General features: G+C 39.6%; 1 protein-coding gene across 5 annotated transcripts in view; it reads right to left on the bottom strand.

The window, feature by feature from the left end:
• The window catches only part of NNT (nicotinamide nucleotide transhydrogenase), a 69,637-nt gene that overhangs the window by 36,842 nt on the left and 14,396 nt on the right, over positions 1-18,399 (bottom strand). For all 5 annotated transcript variants that reach the window (XM_050946884.1, XM_050946886.1, XM_050946888.1 and 2 more), the window contains exons 4-13: positions 17,930-18,147; positions 15,472-15,559; positions 14,670-14,758; positions 12,657-12,844; positions 10,823-10,956; positions 8,315-8,506; positions 6,263-6,416; positions 3,032-3,193; positions 1,693-1,803; positions 569-714 (exon numbers count right to left, since the gene is read on the bottom strand). In XM_050946884.1, coding sequence (XP_050802841.1) covers positions 569-714; positions 1,693-1,803; positions 3,032-3,193; positions 6,263-6,416; positions 8,315-8,506; positions 10,823-10,956; positions 12,657-12,844; positions 14,670-14,758; positions 15,472-15,559; positions 17,930-18,147 — 1,482 coding nt within the window. The remainder of the gene's footprint in view (positions 1-568; positions 715-1,692; positions 1,804-3,031; positions 3,194-6,262; positions 6,417-8,314; positions 8,507-10,822; positions 10,957-12,656; positions 12,845-14,669; positions 14,759-15,471; positions 15,560-17,929; positions 18,148-18,399) is intronic.

The raw sequence follows: 18,399 nt of genomic DNA, 5'->3' as shown, positions 1-18,399 counted from the left end.
CAACAGAAAAATATCCCATGTCACTAGCAGTCAGTGGATGCTTGTTCTAAAAGCCTGTACTTGACATACAGACAAGCTCCATATCCCAGCCATCAAGTAAAGGCGAGAGAGAACTCATAATGCAAACTGGAGCGAGACGCATTCCCAACAAGTGGAAAGTGTGGCAAAGCACAGAGAAGAAAGTAATACTGAAAGAATAGCAATTAAGTGTGTTGGGGGAGAAAGGGAACAAGACCAACAGAATGAATTTTTCCCTTTCCCACAAAGAAGTTACTTACAAACCTGCAAATGTCAGAAAAGTCGTTTGACCTTGTCTTGACTGGTTCTGAACTCTTGCCCATGTCATCTTTACCAAATGTATAACTGAGAGGTAAAACTAGAGGCGATTTGAGAAAGAGCTGAGTGGGAGATGAAGGACAGCAGGATACAGCCCTTTTGTAGGTTTATTTCAGAACCTGTTTGATCAAAGTGATTTGAACACTGTGTATTTTAAGTCCAGTTGCCAAATAGGAAAGAGACCTGGTGAAAGCTGGATCAGCAAATGACAGAAGATGAAGGATCTTCTTACCTGTTCAATATTATAGCCACCCTGGAGAGCAGCTGCATATCCCCCTACAAAGACACCAGCAGGGAGCAGGTACAGGTAATTGTATTCCGGGGGATCAGTAGGACGCTTGAACATATCCAGCATTCTCTGTGTAACCAGAAAGCCACCTTGCCAAAGTACAAAAGAAAAAAAAAAGAAAGCTGAAACTAGGCCTTGGCCAACCTACTAGGAAAATATTTAGTTAATCCTAGTAACCACTGGAACATGAGTAAGAGCTTTGGAAAGCTTGGAATCTGGTGTACCAGCCGGTACACAGATATCTAGGATCAAGGTCAGATATAACTACTTTCTTTAGACTACACAGGGAATTCATCCAATTGGAGGGCGGGGTTGGTGGGCTGGCAACCACATACAGATATCAAGATCTGTAGGACACCCCACCAATTTGTAAGGTGGCCTACCTATCTGCCATTACTCTCAATTGTCTACCTGTTCAGCAGCACAGCTCATTGATGATCACACCACTCATCATCCATGCCTGTATCGTACTTCTCCTCCCTACTGTGGGATAGAAAAGCACTGACTCACACTGGAGTTTCTAATAAAATTCTGCAGTGGGTGTCCTCTGTTTCTGCTGCCTAAACCCTAACCATGTGTCAGAGCTTTTACTAACACAGGTATAGGAAGGGAGATTATGGCTGCTCCCTTCTCGCCCAGTAACAACCTTCATAGGAGTCAAGTGCCCTTCCATGATACATAGTGGAAAGACTGATATGTTCCCTATTTTTGTTATGAGTCTTTTTGCAGCTTGGCCACAATTTCGACCTGGAAAGAGGGGAGATGGATAAATACAATACCATCTCAAGATGCAGATGAATACATGTATTCCATGGAATCACTAAAGTGATTAAACTATAAAGGACAACTGGTATTCTCAGACTTTCTCCAACGGAAAGTCACATCATAGAAGGGGCACACAAGAAGGCCATTGTCAACAACCATACTAGCTTCTTTGCTTTTTAAATGATCCCAATCCATAAATTAGGGTCATTTCAATCAATACCACTACAAAAATGGAAGGCATTAATGGACTGTGGTCACATTGCGTTTGGATTCATGTTCATAGAAAGTTAACATGCTCATACCTGCAATGTTGACAGAGGACACAAAAGCAGCAAGCACAGCAAGACCTTGAGGAGTACTTTCAGGGAAATAGTTTCCTCCCATCAATGCCAACCCACCAACGGCAGTCAGTCCTATTAGAAAAAGATATAAGTAAGCTACTGAATATAAACAGCTAATTATATATCAAGCAGTGATTCAAGAATCAACAGACAACACTTGATTATAGTTTTGCCACACACTGTACACATCACTATAGTTTAATCCCTCTGAACCAAGATTGCAGTGAAATAAAAATTATTGGCAAAGCTATCCCAGTGTGCCACAGAACATATTAGTAAAGCAACAGACCAATATATTTTTGGAATATAACACATCATATGTTAATTTAAGCAGCACTGGCTGTTCATCTATAAATGAAAGCCTGAGTTATTAGGTCACAAATGTGGCCTGCTTTGTTGTTCATGAGGGCTAAGAAGAGCTGTTATTTCAGAAGTGATGGCCAGTTTACTGTCAATCCTAATTTCAGTATTAAGCTGGCAATAATCACAACTCTGTATGCTGCTGTACAAACATTAAGAGGAGACGGCCCCTGTTTGAAAGCGCTTACAGTCCAGGAAAAACAGACAAAGCTGTTCAGACTTGTACTAGCTCAAGTGCTGGTGTAATTTTTTAAGGGCAAGGAGGGGGTTATAAACCTCATGGAGGTCATTAGTGGGAGACTTTCCAGAAGCGAGTTTTGAGGAGCAACATGAAAGATGGCCACTCCAAGTATTAAAGAGTAACATGGAAGAAGGCATGAAGATGACAACAGAAGGAGAGAGAGGGGGCAGAGGACTGAAGGGAGTAAAAAGAGGAAGTAGGAAGAAGAGAAACCAGAGATGGAAGCACAGTTTGTTTATGACCTGAAAGGTGAGGACTAAGACTTGAATATGATATGGAAGGGGAGGGAAGCAGAGAGCAACAAGCCTGCCAGAAGGGAAGGAGAGGGAGATGATTTTAGTGGCAGGATTTTGGATAGATTGAAAGGGAGAGGTGTGGTATGCAGGAAACAGGTTGCCATGCCCCAGGCAAGAGACAACCCAGTTACATCATAAATTGCTTAAAAAAATATGCAGTATGTTTGCCTGTATAGATTTGTAACTAGTTCTCTTTGAAGGAGGCTACCAGTAGTTAGAACCACACATGAAGTCTGTTATCTTTGCTATTTATGACAAAAGGTTCAGTTGGAATAGTCTCAAATCTGGGTCCTTTGCAGCTTAAATACAGAGGATTAAACTTCTACTAAAAGCTCATAAAATAGCATAACTGCACCCAATATTTCCTCTACACAACACGAATAGCCGCAGGGCAATCACCTACCTGAGATAGCATTAGTCACAGACATGAGTGGAGAGTGAAGAGCAGGGGTCACACCCCAGACTGTGTGGTACCCTACTATTCCAGCTAAACCAAACGTTGTCACCATCTGTGGGAATGCAGAATTAGGAGCTGCAATGCCCAGCCCCAGCAAGCTAGTCAAACCTAAGGAGGACAAGGTTAATGCAAAATTGTGATCTCTAAATGGTTTATTTACATTTCTCCACTGAAACTGTATGACATATTGAATATGTAAATCAGATTAAGCAGTTGATGAATGTGTCCACCCCATTTCCCTAATAATACCCAACCATACACTATTGAACACATCTTATTTCTTGAAACTTTTAGGTGCTCCGATACTATGGTGAAGATACAGCTTGGATTAAGAACCCTCCCTTCTCCTCCATCACGGCATTTTACACTCATTTCAATATTACCTTGGACAAATGAGTAGTGCACATCTGATGCCAACATTACACTACTCTGAGAACAAACACAGAGCCTTGAAATGCACGTCTACACTGAAAAGTGACTAATTATGGAAGCCTGTAGTTCCATTTTGGTGTCCAGAATAAATCTGCACAGTTTACAGAAATAAAAGGTTTTTGTAATGGTCAATCCAAGCAAATGACACATGGGATGTGACAATCAGATGGCTGTCAAAGAGGACTGTGACAGAGTGTTGACCTAGGCAGTACAACGAGACCCCCGCATTCAGAAGGGACAAGGGAGCATCACTCCCAATCTGACCAGACCATGAATGCCACAGAAGATAGCCAACTATGTCACCCTCCCTGCACAGGTCAGCAGGAGTGCATCAAGTAGCATTGGCTGTGCACCCCTTGTCTTTCATCACAAGAACTAATTTTCAGCAAAATAACAGGAAATGCCAAGGTCTGAAAACCAAGGAAGATTGCTGCCTTGTAGCGTAAAAGGTGAATGGAAGCCCATTATTCCTTCTGGCAGATCCAGCCCTAAACATGAGCCAAGAGGAGAAGGTCCAGAGGGCCCTCACCCATCAGCTCCCTCCCAGTGCTAAAAAAGACATGCCAAACTCCCATAAGGAAAGAAAGGGGGAAATGCCATCCTTTTCAAACTGACAGCCAGAAACAATGAAACAAGTCAGTCTGAACCAGACTGCACTGGGCTCACTATTTAAATCAAGTTACCCAATAGCTTGTCATGGCTTTAAAATAATAATGCCCACCTGGTGACTCCTTGATTAGAAGATCATTAACCCAACAGTTATAGTTATATGGGAGCAATTATAGCTTATCAGCTCAAAGCCTACTTCGAAATTTGAGTTGACAAATCCAATAGACTTTAACTGTCTGTGTCAGCCAAGGTGTTGGGTGGAGTTCATCTCAGATTTCTACTACTGTCCAGATTGTAAATGTACTTCTAGCTTTAAATTCTGTACAATGGAAATAAAGCATTTGTGACAGACATGACAATATCTTGGACAAACTTGACTGACAAATTAAAATTAATTCAGTCAGGTTTAAGCACTGTAGGAGCTCACTGTATTAAAAATGCAAATACTTATGTACTATTGTGGGATTGTATGTAACTTCTTTTAAGGGGTATGAAAATGCCCTCACTCCCATTATGTAAGAAATCAGCCTTCTGAAGTTTCCCCCTGAGAGGGAAATCCATTGTCTGGCTGATTACCTATTCATGGTGTCTTCAGAGACCCAAACTGGATAAAGGAGGGACTCCGATGCATAAGTTTGCTTGTTCTGAGCTGAAGCTGTGATGAACCTCTGACCATAGGAAAACCCCTGGCTGGGGTCTGAACCCAGAGCCCTTATTAAAGTAAGAGGGTGATCTCTAGTAAGCTTATTTCCATGCATGTAGATTCTTTTATTATTGTCAATGTTTTCTCTGTAATGGTTTTACCTTAAGAATAAATGTGCTTGCTTAGAAAGCCCTGTGTGGTAGCTGAACTGTAGGCAATTATACTGTCTAATGTCTCTGAAGCAAAAAATAAAGCAGGCCAGCTTAGGGAGCCTCCGTTTCCTAGGGAGGTCACAGTACAGGAAGGGACCTGTAAATACCCAAGTCAGGACAGAGAGAGCGTGGATCTCTGCCTAAGAGAGGTACCAACTGAGGAGAAGGGGCCTGGAGCAAATGCTCTTGCTGGGCCATGAGGGGGAATACAAGTGCAGCTGCCCTGAACTGTGACAGAATTGAGGTAAAAATCAAGTACAGTTTTGTGTATGAACTTATCAGATCTGTGGGCCTGATGAAAGGCTCTGCAGGTGCTGATCTTTATTAATAAACCTGCTCTCTGGATTTTTATTATGCACACAGACAAAGCTACCCTGGTAGAAGAGCTTTCTACCTTGGGAAAGGTAGTGCTGAATGTGATGTCTCTCCTGTTTTGATTAAATGCAAAAGCTAAATAAAAGAGTACCACAATCATGTTGAAATTCTGTTGCAATACTTAAACCATGAGTTTTAAAGAAGAAAAGAAAACAGACAGGCAATTACATATTCTGAATTCCTTAACAGGCTAACTTACAATATTGGTGCATGTAAAATGCTAATTGAATACCTACTGGCAACTCTTATTGCCTGCTGCTTATTCTTCAAAAGCAAGCACTTGTTCCCAGTACTTAGCAAAGTTGGTGTCTCTTATTGTCCAGTAAAGCGTGAAAAAATCCACTACCGTAAAAGAATTCAAACACACATACTCCAAGGACTTTGCTGGAATATGAAGTATTTCACAGATTCTAAATTAAGCAAGCCAAACATACACCCATGCATGTCACATTACTCTGGACTATTTGAGATGTTGAAATACCTGCATTTCTGGTGAGATTCTTTAAATTTTGCTCTCCAAAACACAATTATTGCATTGTTTTTACACTAACTCAGTAATCAACCAGTCGGTTTCTCACACATCAACAAATAGGGTTAGAACTAGTTACTAATGGAATGATTAAAGTTACTATTTTTCATTAAGAACTTGTCTACATGGCTATGCCCAAGAAAATTCATGTGAATTAACTTGTAAAGTGGATTAGTTACAATGCATCCTATGTGGATGGTCTTATTCAGAATTAAATTGATCTTAATTCAGTTCAGCTTGATTTACTTCCAAAGTGAATTAAGATAAACTACCTTCTTCCCCATACAGACACACCTAAGTTTCCAAGAGGCTGAATTTAGCACACAACACACAGTCACCTAACCTAGGATGTAGTTGCAGTGTCAGAGTTCTCTCACCTGCAGTATATGCAGATGCAGTAGTCATAGTTTTTCTAAAAGGTGTGATCGTGGCTGCTTTCTCAGCTTCCAGCTCAGCCACACTCTTCTGTTTCACAGGGACTCCCTGAGGAATGTTGTTTGGTGGAGGTGCTGGAAAAGTCACCTTGCCATCCTGACAATACAAAAAGTTACAGTTACCCCTAGAATGATAGATGGCTTGCCCAGCTGGTCATTGCTTCTTCAAAAAAAAAATAAAATTCTTTAGACAAGAGTCAAGATCAAAATCAAAGAATGATGGGTGAAAATCTGGTCTGTGGCTTGTCAAGTAAGAGCCATAATTATGAACAGAATATTCTTCAAAACATATCTTTTCAGTCAATGCTAAAGATTATTGTTCAGGACAGTGGAACTAGAGGTGGGCAGGGGCTAGCAACCCTGCAATGGAAATATTGAAGGGGCTGATATATGTTTCTAGTCTCCCCTCTCCCCACAATATCTCAGAGGCAAGGGCAGGATCCAGCTGTGTTTCTGACCCAGAGGCGGGGCCGGTACACAAGACTGGGCTGGCCACCAGGAAGCAGGTAGGAACAATTCTCTCCCCATCTTCCAGCCACTACAGGTCCTAGCAGAGACACCCAGCCTGGGGGAGGGCAGGAATGTGTGTGCCAGCACTGGCATGGGGAGCCGGGGCACCAGGCACCAGCCACTGAGGAACTGCCATACAAACAGGAGTAGGAACTTCCAGGTCATCCCTCACCAGCCTGGAGTCTGCTTCCCTCGCTCCTCCTCTGGTTCCTCCCTTTCCTCACTCACAGCATCTCACCCCACCACCCCATTACTATTTATTCACAGAATTAACATTGAGCTAGGCACCTAAGGGAGTAGTAGTATACTAGCAGCTAGAATCCCCAGTCAATAACAGGGCCCCACTATGCTAGGCACTGTACAACATACAGTGAGAGACAAGTCCTTTGCTAAATAACTTACAATCTAAATACATAAGACAAACAAAGGACAGGAGGGTAAACAGAAGTACAGAGATTAAGCAACCTGCCCAAGGTCATACAGCATGTCAGTAGTAGAGCAGGTAATAGAACGCAGGTCTCCTGACTATCTGCCCAGTGCCTTATCTAAGCCACGTTGCCTCTCAAACGCATAGACAGACACATATTTCCTGCTCAGAGGAGTCTGTCTCGATTACGTGAACCATTAAGCACACGTTAGGACAAAAAAAAGGCAAAACACAGTATCTATATACAACTCACTCCCTTCCCAGCTAAAGTTGGAATACAAGGAAACTAATTTGAAGTGGACAGACACCGATATCACAATGAACTATCCTTCTCACTTAAATGTTCCATAAGATCACAAACGATACACATTAATATGGAAAGAGATGAGAAATTTGTATTACCATTGCTGGACCTGTTCTATGAATAAATTAAGGCCTTCATGTTTCCTTTGGCTTTGACCTACGCTAAAAAACAACTTGAAAGCATACTGTTAACTTGATCTTTTTTAAATGTAATGTTAAAATTCTATTTCTGCGAGAGCTCCCTTTAAGTACCATCTCCTAATTTTTATTTGTTTAAATTCCTTGAAAATAGATTTTAGAAGAAGTGTTTTTCTGCTCCCTTCGGGATGCTTATAAGGATCTTTTCAGCAAGGGGAAAACTGACTATATATGGAAATAGCATAAATGTCTACTCAGAAAGTGTTGTCAAAATTCACAAAGCAAGCAAACATAATACATAAAGACATTTTTGTTTTTTGCAGTTGTAGAAATCTTAGGCTTTTCTGTTAACTGTAGTAGGCACAGCATTTTCTGATAAATGTTATTTTCCATTGATGGTGGCCCTTTGATAAAAAAAGTAGTGATGATAAGAAACCACAATCATTGCAGAGACCAGAGGAAAGTTTAACATGAACACAAAAACAAGGCTGTGTTTCATAAGCTACATATAAAAACAAGCAAATATTTACCTCCTTAGGATGGATTTAAGGAGATTTCAATTATAGGTCTGGAAGTAAACAAAAATACAGTTATAAAGATATAGTATGCTGACTTACCTTCATTACCACAGTGCCTCTAACAACATGGTCCAGAGTGCCATAGTCAAATTGGTCCTTCAGATCAAAGTAGAAGTTTTCCTTGTCAGGACTTATAGCCTTTAGAAGTTTGGTAACATTGTTGGAGTACAAAGTACTGGCCTGGGTAGCCATTCTACTTGGAAGGTCTGTATAACCTATATGCGTAACTCCCTAAATAAAACCAAGTGAAACATTGAAAAGTAGAGTACAATTCTCAGAAGAAACAGTGTTTCTCAACATCCAAAACCTTTCTGGATATGCACATCAAGTAGCAAGTTTAGTTTTAGTAAAGGTTTGTATAGATTTTAATAAGTTACAAAACAAACTGTTGCATTAAGTTTACACTTACAGTTGGTATTTTTTTACCAACAACGTTTATATCACAACATGAGTAAATCCATTCACTTTGCACACCACTGGGATTAAGCCTGAACGTTAAGAGGGACGCACTATGTGAGCATTTTTCCATCTCTAATTTTAATACTCTTACAACTTCAGGTACTTTAAAACAGCCAGATGAGAGGTAGATAGAATGGCCTATTAAGTCTTTTCAGTCTTTTGGAAGAGTGTTAAGGGTGCGTTCCCAGACTGATGAGGGAATGGAAAGGAGCTTTTATGCAGCTGGCTGTCTGGCTGAGTCAAGATATTTGTCCTTGGCTATATTTGCTTTTTTAATCATAAAACATAAAAATGGGGGGCTAAAAAAGGGACCTTAAGAGGTCATCTAGTCCATCCACCCACGCTGAGGCAGGATCAAGTATACCTACACCAGCCCTGACAAGTGTCTGTCTAACATGATCTTAAGAACCTCCAATAATGGGGATTCCACAACCTCCTTTTGTAACCTATTCCAATACTTCAATATTTCTAGAGTTAGGAAGTTTTTCCTAACAGCTAACCTAAATCTCTCTTGCTGCAGACTACACAGATTACTACTTAACCTACTTTCAGTTGATATGGAGAACAATTGATCACCATTGTCTTTATGACAGCATTTAACATACCTGAAGACTTATCAGGTCCCCCCCCCCTTCTTTTTTAACCTTTCCTCATAGGTCAGGTTTTCTAAAACAAATTATAATTTTTGTTGCTTTCCTTTGGACTGCCTTTAGTACGTCCACATCTTTCTTAAGAGTGTGGTACCTAAAACTGGACACTATACTCCAGCAGAGGACTCACCAATGTCTAGTAAGTGGTACAATTACCTCCTGTGTCTTAGCTACAACATTCTTGTTAATTACCCCCCGAATAGCAGCCTTTTTTGCAACTGTATTTCATTGTTAGCTCATGTTCAATTTGTTATCCACTATAATTCCCAGATCTTTTTCTGCAGTACTACTGCCTGGCCAGTTATTACCCATTTTGTATTTGTGTATTTGATTTTTCCTTCCTAAGTGTAGTACTAAATGTTGCAATGTTTAAGTTAGTTTCAGGGTGCTTAGAACCTTTGTATATGTATCATTTTATTTTTCAAATGTAAAGAAATAAAATAATTTAACTGAGAAGACTAGGAATACATATTTCTGTTCTGTGTAACTGAAGTCTGCCAAAGAGATGTAAATTATATTCACTATCAAAAGAAAAAAATGTTACTATCAATTTTCAACAGAACACAACATTTAACTGGTAATTTAGTCTTTTTGAACTAGGTATCCCAAAACAAGTTGAGTTAAATACAGAAGGGGAAAAAATTATCAGGTTATGGCTACTTTACAGCTTATGTTTATGTACGTTATATCACTTAGGGATGTGAATAAGCCACCCCCTGAGAGACAAGTTACACCGACCTAAGCGCTGGTAAGGACAATGCCATGTTGGCAGGATAGCTTCTCCTACCGACACAGCTACTGCCACTTGTGGGGCTGCAGTAATTAAGTCGACAGGAGAGCTTTCTCATTGGCACAGAGCATCTGCACTAGCAGCGCTACAGAAGCGCCCCTGTAAGCGCAGTAGTGTAGCCATAGATTTTGCCACAGCTGAGTCAGGGCTGGTCTACACTGAGGAGGCAGGAATCAATTTAAGATATGCAACTTCAGCTATGCAAATCGAAGTATCTTAGTTTGACTTGCCTGGCCGTGAGGACAGCCAGGTAAGTCGACTACCGTGGCTCCCCGTCAACTCCGCTTACTCCTCCTGCCGAGGTAGAGCACGGGCATCGATCTGGGGATCAATTTATCGCATCTAGACGAGACATGATAAATCAATCCCCGATAGTTGGCGGCAAGTAGTGTAGACGTGGCCTCATATCAGTTTCTATCAAGTCTAAGAAACATGATCTATTAAGGCAATCCTTCCTGAGCAGGCCTTGAATTACACTTGTCTTTCAAAAATATGACTGGTAACAAAATGATAGTCTTAATTTTTTTTTTTTTTTAAGCCTAAATGGTAGACCAGGAACCATTTTCAGTGTTTAGTTTAAAAGCTATGGAGTCCTCAAACAACGTGCACTCTTATAAATCCAGAACTGCTACTTAAGAAAGCCCATACCTTGTGAACATAAAGCTCTCCTGGCTTAGTAGTTTCAAAGTTTCCTCCTGCTTCTGAAGCCAAATCCACAACAACTGAACCTTCTTTCATTGATTCAATCATGTCTTTACGAAACAAGATAGGAGCTTTTTTACCTGGTAAGACAAAAAATATATATATACAGCAGGCTACATGTAAGTATCATATCCTGTGGATAATGTCCAAGGGCCAAATTCTCTCCTCAGAGAAATATACACTATCTGCATATAGCCACCATAGAACTCAATACAAATTGTATGTGAACATTAAGGAGAGAATATAGTCTCTAATTTGAATGAAGATAGTATAACCTTTTCCCCAAATAAGTAGAAAACCTCTTCATGACCCCTTAAGAAATAATAAAATGATGTTCTCCCAAAAGCACATTTTTGCTTATGTAAAAAACAACGTTAGAAAATGCTATTCTGCATTTACTTTTATTTATCTTTAGGCTATGACCTGCAAATTTACCTTTAAAGAAACCAAAAAAGTATTTCTAAAGTGCCTCTGGTCTCCAAATACAAGCAGCAATAGAATCTAAGCCCACTGCCATCCCTATTCATTCCAGTAAATGAACCTTCAATATCTTTCTTAAAGGGTATATGGTTTCTGCAGAAGTTAGACCTGGATCCTGCAAAGGGATTCAGCCAGTAGAATCCCAATGAATCCAGCTAAAAACTCTGTGCAAGTGAGTATCTTTATGCAATAAGGGCCTTAAAAGAACAACTTCAAGCTTGTTTAAATAAGAGCATGCATTTATTTCTTACATAAGAAAAATCCAGCAAACACTGAAATACCCTATTGACAAGAACTGAAGGCAAGAAAGGTCTATGAGGAGAAATTTCAGATCTCATGGCTGAAGTGACACCCAACAATCACCAATGCCACACACAAACCGTTAAAAGAATATTAAGGTAGCAAACAAAGCACTCAGAAATTGCTTGTCCATGCAACCTTAAAACTCTGACACTGACACTGACACACACACACACACGTTTTGATTTAAATTTTAATGACATGGTCACAAGCTACTATTACAGCACAATTTGTCTTATTCACTGCACATGTTCTAGAGACAATTAGGTAAGAGTCCTGCAGATCCTTACTTCATTTAGTGCAAATTCCTTTTATATTTACAACAGCATAAAGATAGTACATACATTGAAGTCAATAGACTTCATGTTTACACAAGTGTTATGAGCATAATTTAACCACCACCATTGAAGTTGGGTAGTATAGAATTTAAATAATTTTAGTTACGTTATATCTACAAAGAATATGAGGGTTGCATTTAAAAGAAGAAATATTTAAATTAATTTAATCTGCACAGTTTTTAAAATTCTGACTGATAAGTAGCAGTGTACATTTTTCTAATACTTCATTATTTTCTAGCAAGACTGAAGGAACTTCACAGAATCAAGAGTCCTGGGGCTGCTGAAGACTGCTGAGTGAGTGGCAAAAGAGTACACAAGATAAAATCACCAAGGTGAAAGAGAGAGAGCCATCCCAGAAAGGGCTAAAGACCAGGAACTCCAACAGCAAAGGAGGCCTGAACATCTGTTTTACACAAGGCATCAGCTGTGGGAAAGACAAATATGGCAACCTCTTCAACAGCTTCAACAGCTCACCCACCAACAGAAGAAGAGGGACAGATTTATGTAAAGCTGAATTACCAACAGTTTCTCTGCCTTCTGCTCCCTCGCAATGGAGTCAAGATAGCCCCAAAGATGCACACTTACCTGAGGATAGTGGAGATGGAATATTAAAAGTATTCAGAGCAGAAGAGGAAAACGTGTCTGCTGCATTGGTGACATACCAGGAATAAGAGCTGTACTGATGATGATGTCAACTTCTTGGCATTGTTTGGCAAAAAGTTTCATTTCAGCTTCAATAAACTCTTTGGACATTTCTTTTGCATACCCGCCTTGCCCCTCTCCAGATTCCTTTAAATCCACTTCTAAAGGCTCAGCACCAAGAGATTTGAATTGCTCCAAAGCTGCAGCTCTAAAGGTTTAGACAAAACGCAGACCACAGAAAAGTCAAGTCAGTTTTTGTAGTGACAATTCAATCCATCCAGAATTTTATTGGAGACTCTTACAGTAGCAATCAGAGAGGAAGAGCAAAGAGAGAAAGTATGGTCCAACGACCAGTTACCCATCTGCAAAATGGGCATAAAAGAATTTTACTACATGGCAAGGATGTGAGAGGATACATACATTAAAAATCTTGAGGCACTCATACTATGATTATAGCCTCTATCACCACCCCAGGTAGATTGCAATCGTTCCTGCACCCACATTTGCTTATTATTGCAGGATTTTATTATCAGGTGGCAGCACAGTGCAAAATATTAACTTTTCAGAGACTACTTTCCAATTTCAATATAATCTCAACATGCAAGGAATTATGCACACAAATCTTTGTACATCAAGATGAAAATACTCAGCTTGCTGAGCACATACACTTGGAAAACTTAAGATGGAATTTAATTTCTGCCTCTGAGAAACATAATCCATTACGAAGAATGCTTGCTTCCCCTCCTCCCCATTCCCACACATACTTTATATAATCAATTGTTGTATTTAAATATAATGGAATGGAAACAGCTTTCAAAATCAGAGAGCTTCTGCCAGAATTTCTGCAGCATTTCACTCCATAAAAAAATTGATATGTATTCATTTATTTCTTCAAATTTGACAAAAGATATATCTAAACCCTAAGCACATGAAATATAACCAAATATACAGTATAACTACCAATACAACATATAAGGTCTAGAAAATATGACCTATGAGAGAAGACTGAAAAAACTGCGTTTGTTTAGCCTGGAAACAGAAGACTGAGGGGACATGTTAAGTTTTCAAGTACATAAAAGGTTGTTACAAGGAGGGAGAAAAATTGTTCTTCTTAACTTCCTGTCAGGGTGGTTAAGCACTGGAATAAATTGCCTCAGGAGGTTGTGGAATCTCCATCATTTGAGATTTTTAAGAGCATTTTAGATGAACACCTGTCAAGGATGGCCTAAATAATACTTAGTCGTGCCATGGTGCAAGGGACTGGACTAGATGACCTCTCAAGGTCCCTTCCTATCCTATGATTTTAGGATATGCACACAATAATTCAATAAAAGCAAATTCTTTAATAAGAGAAACAAACATTTAAGGCTCATGAGGGAAATTTTTCTGGGCCACCATTACCCCATTATTCCTGGCTTGCCTCTTAAAAATGCCTTTGGGACAGGAGAATGATCTGAGGCAGAGGAAGCAGTCTTAGGATGGTAGCATTTAAAACGGCTCATACTGCTGATTCTGCTTCCCCCTCTGCAAGAGCAGAGTAGGTTGGATCTCCGCTCCCCATCCAATGGCAAGGAAAAAGCCTTGCTCAGGAATTCCCAGATGCCCTTGCTCTGGGATATAGGATAGCAAGGATTCTGGGAAACATAGTTCCTTCCAGCAGCCATGTAGTCCTGGTCTGAGGCAAGACATGCTGGGAAATAAGAGTATATAAACCTTGCCTCCTCTCTTTTTTTTCCTCCCCTGCAGCTTCCAGAAAAGCAGAGACCTGAAAGGTGATGAGGGGTTTTTCCTGAAAGTCTGAACAAATAAACACCCTTCCATTCATTTTACGTGTATAATCCTCTGGCTTTATAGTGGGGTCTGATACAGCCACTTTTTATGAACAATGTGAATGGCTGGTGATATGATTTTTCTGTTTGGGAGTGAACTGAAATAAAATCCTTGGCAGGACGATTTTTTTTATACTCCACCATTTCATGAAAAATGAAAGATGAGCTTGAGTTGCCTCCAAGATTTTAAACACCCACACTTACCTGGTATCAAATCCACGAACCACGGCGCCCATCGATTTAGCTGCTCCTGCAGAAGCTAGCCCTGCAACTCCCCCTCCAATTATAAGGACCTAGAATAACATTTGTTATTAGAGATCAAGGTACATACAAAGTGATCTGGAAAAGTGACACCAATTCAGTTTGACACAGTACAGAATTCCCCACAGGAACTATGGCTCATTTACCAGATCTATTTAACTGATTACCTTACAGTACAGGGTCCAACTTGACTAGGGTATAGTTCATAATATCACATTATTTAATGAAATTCATTTCTAACGTCTAATAATTTGGGAGTCAGCCCATATATAGCATGGAGTCTACATAGACTGACATAAGCAATATACATTTCCCCCCATTTTACAAAAACTGGTTTCCCATTCTCAACTGATTCTCTTTCTTTCCCCTCACTAAACTCAACCAAGGGCCATTTCTATTAGGATTCTTAGACACCAAAGTTCCAGCCGGACAATCCCAAATAGTTTCAAAAACCCTCATCACCTTGCCAATGCATGAACTGATTTTATATCAGAAGCATGATTTGAAAAAGTTAAGCATAAGTGAAATTTATTAAAGTTCAACATTCTTTATATTCAGAGTAGCTTCCATTGCAGACAATGGAAAACTTTGCCTGAATAAGGAGTGACTCAGAATTAACAAACAGGTTCTAAACTCTGAAACTAAACACAAGCCTGTCAAAAAATATTTAACACCCATCAACAGTGGTTTGCTATACTCATGAAATCCACCTCTGCTACAGAATAAATTTTCTTAGTCCACATACCTTGGCAGGAGGAACTTTACCAGCAGCTGTGATCTGACCAGTGAAAAATCGACCAAAGTGATTTGCTGCTAGTACAACAGCCTTGTAACTGTCAAAGGAAAAAGATGAGACCATAGTATCAGTAATTTTCCATGCCCAACTCCTGCTCAGCCATTGCAGCAGTCAAAGAGGCACACATTTAAGCAAAGGCATAGTTTGACTTCTATATTGGGGACGTAAAGGGGGGAAAGGAAGAGAACGACAGCTCCAGTAAGGCCAATGGGGCCACATGTGTGGGGGCCAATTCCACGACTTGCAGTCGGGGGCTGGGGAAGTGAGGGAGAATGCCTCCCTACCTCCCCCCAAACACCCCACACACATTTAAGTGAAACACACAAACTGATGTGAAAGCTATACATTTATGCTCAAAAAAATTTGAAAATGTAGGCCAAACGAGCATTTGTCATGTGACATGGAGAAATGCTAGCCAGTTAAGGATGCAACTAGCTTATAACAAGCTACTCTAAAGGATTATTTTTGCACTTCTAATTTTGATTGAAACTTGCCAATATTTATTCTGAACATAAATGTTCTTTAAAAATGTGAGTGTTTTTGCAAAAGTTAAGTTCCAGACCATTAAAAAAATTTAGTCTGAATTAAATATTTGTCTGTATGCATCCCTTTAGCTCAAAATGCTTTCTATACAATTAGTTCCTAAATCTTCTTGAAACCTTACAATGCACTTCTTTGTACTTAAGAGCATGTATTTGTGAGACAATGGAAGATTTTTGAGGTCTCTAACCATTCATTCCCTTGCTTAGGGTTTTAAAATGTGATAAATATACTGACACTTAGCAACTAACTTTAACAGTTTACAATCTTGGAAGTTAAGGTCTGCAGCATCAGACCTTAATGTGAGGATCTGCATATAGGGAAACTGCAAAATCAAGCACAGTAAATATGGTGTAAAGGTAGCACGATCTGGGAGAGTAAGCACAGATCTGAGAGTCAAGAACTCTCATATCCCCGATTTACCGAACCTTGTGTGGTTTTGGACAAGTTGCTTAATCTTTGTGCCTCAGTTGCACCATCTGAAAACAGATAACACTCTACCCAACCATAAAGGCATGTTTGGAGGCTTAGTGAATATTACTACAACAGATTGTAAATATAATATGCTTATCACAGGGTGCTGCCTGATTAGGTCTTTCCCGTGGCCCAGTTGCATTTCTGTAAACAACAATGTGTTGACTAATGTACTCTTTTCCTGTTGTGTTCAATCTTCCCTTTCTTCCAGTGATTTTGCAGAGAGAGTAAACTGTATGAAAAGGTGTGAATGTCCTTTTAAGTGCAGGGACATCATTACTAACTTCTCCAGTGTAGAACGCAGCTTAGTCTAGCAGAGAAGAAACAAAGGAGCCTGGGACCTTATTAAGGGAATAAAGTTCTTCTGGTGTATGTTTTATGCCTGATTTCCCAATTCTCTTATTTTGGTCTCTTGTTTTGTTAGAAAAACAGACTTGTTTCCTGATCTACATGAGTCCAAACATTTTGTAGTAAGATATGGGATACTGACAATCCCACATCTGTGCTATATAGGTGTCTAACACAATTAGAAGCATGCTAATTGTTCTGGATACACCAAAACATTATTTTAAGTGTATATTCTTTAGGAGTCTTATGACTATCTCTAGTGCTGTACACAAAAGAATGTCTATTCCTTGGGTCAAAACTTATAAATTTTATAACTTTAAAATATGACTTCCTGTCATATTCTATTAAAACTATATAAGATGAATAAGAAAACACAGAATAAGTATTCAAGCTATTACCTTGTTTTCTCTAGCATAATTTAGAAAAACATTGTCAGCTATATACATCCACAAAGAAGCTGGTAATTTGCCTAGAGCAAAAGGCTAAATACATTTTGAAGAGCACAAAATGTTTTCTTACTTTGAAGAGTGACATCTTCACATCTGTACAAAAAAGCAAATGCTCATAATACTTGCTGACAGCCAGTTTACCAACTAAGTTGCCATCACAGAAGCTACAGAGAATGCAAATCCTAGGGGAGTTTGGGCTTTCAGTCCCATCTGCCATGCTAGTGGGGTTTCGTTTAGAGTGCTTTATACTGTCTTATCCTCAACCCCTGTGTTGGACATTAGTCACTCTGTGTATCTTAGTCTATCACTATCTCAACTATAGCTTAAGCCCATTCTGATCTAATTCATTGGGTGAGGCACTACAAACAAGTTATCAGATTAAGAACTGCCTTCCAATTTAAAAAAAAAATCTGATCACTGCAAGGCTGACCATAAGAGACTGACAAGTTTAGACAACTCTAATAGACTGATTCCTCTTGAAACAGTTGCACGAAAACAAATTCAGAATTATTTTGGACACAACACATTAATACCAGAATGTTAGGTTACTTTTATTTAGCTTTATTTACCAAGGTGAAAAAAAGATAGTTTCATACCCAGCAATGTTGGCCATGGAGCTAAGAGCATCATATCCCTGAGCAATGGTGACCCGCGGAACCTGATCCATAGCCAAGACAGTAGTTTTCCTTTCTGCAAGTTTATTCAGTAGGTCTGGGTTTTGAGCTGGGTAGATAAAACTAATCAGGGTAGCAGCTGTCTTAAAAAGATCTGCCTCATGTATTCCTAGTGCAGGGTTAACTATAGGAGCCCTCACCTGAAGGAAACAAGAAGGGTTCAGATTAATCAACACAAACAAATCAGTACATGTCGCATGGGAAAATATAAGGTTTATTAAGGATTATTTACACAACTAAACAAATTAAAGGTGCCTTTTGCTTGTAGGTCACTTGTTAAAAATCAGACCTAGGTAATTAAGTGGCAGTACAGCAGGGACTATTAACTCTCCTGTGGGCCCAGGGCTATTAGATTTTGTGGGGTCCCTGTATACAAGTCTTTTTCTTCCTAA

This window comes from Gopherus flavomarginatus, chromosome 3 (assembly GCF_025201925.1).
Source record: "Gopherus flavomarginatus isolate rGopFla2 chromosome 3, rGopFla2.mat.asm, whole genome shotgun sequence".
Taxonomy (NCBI): domain Eukaryota; kingdom Metazoa; phylum Chordata; order Testudines; family Testudinidae; genus Gopherus; species Gopherus flavomarginatus.
Note: the sequence above shows the minus strand (reverse complement) of the source record. Positions and strands in the feature narration are given on the sequence as shown.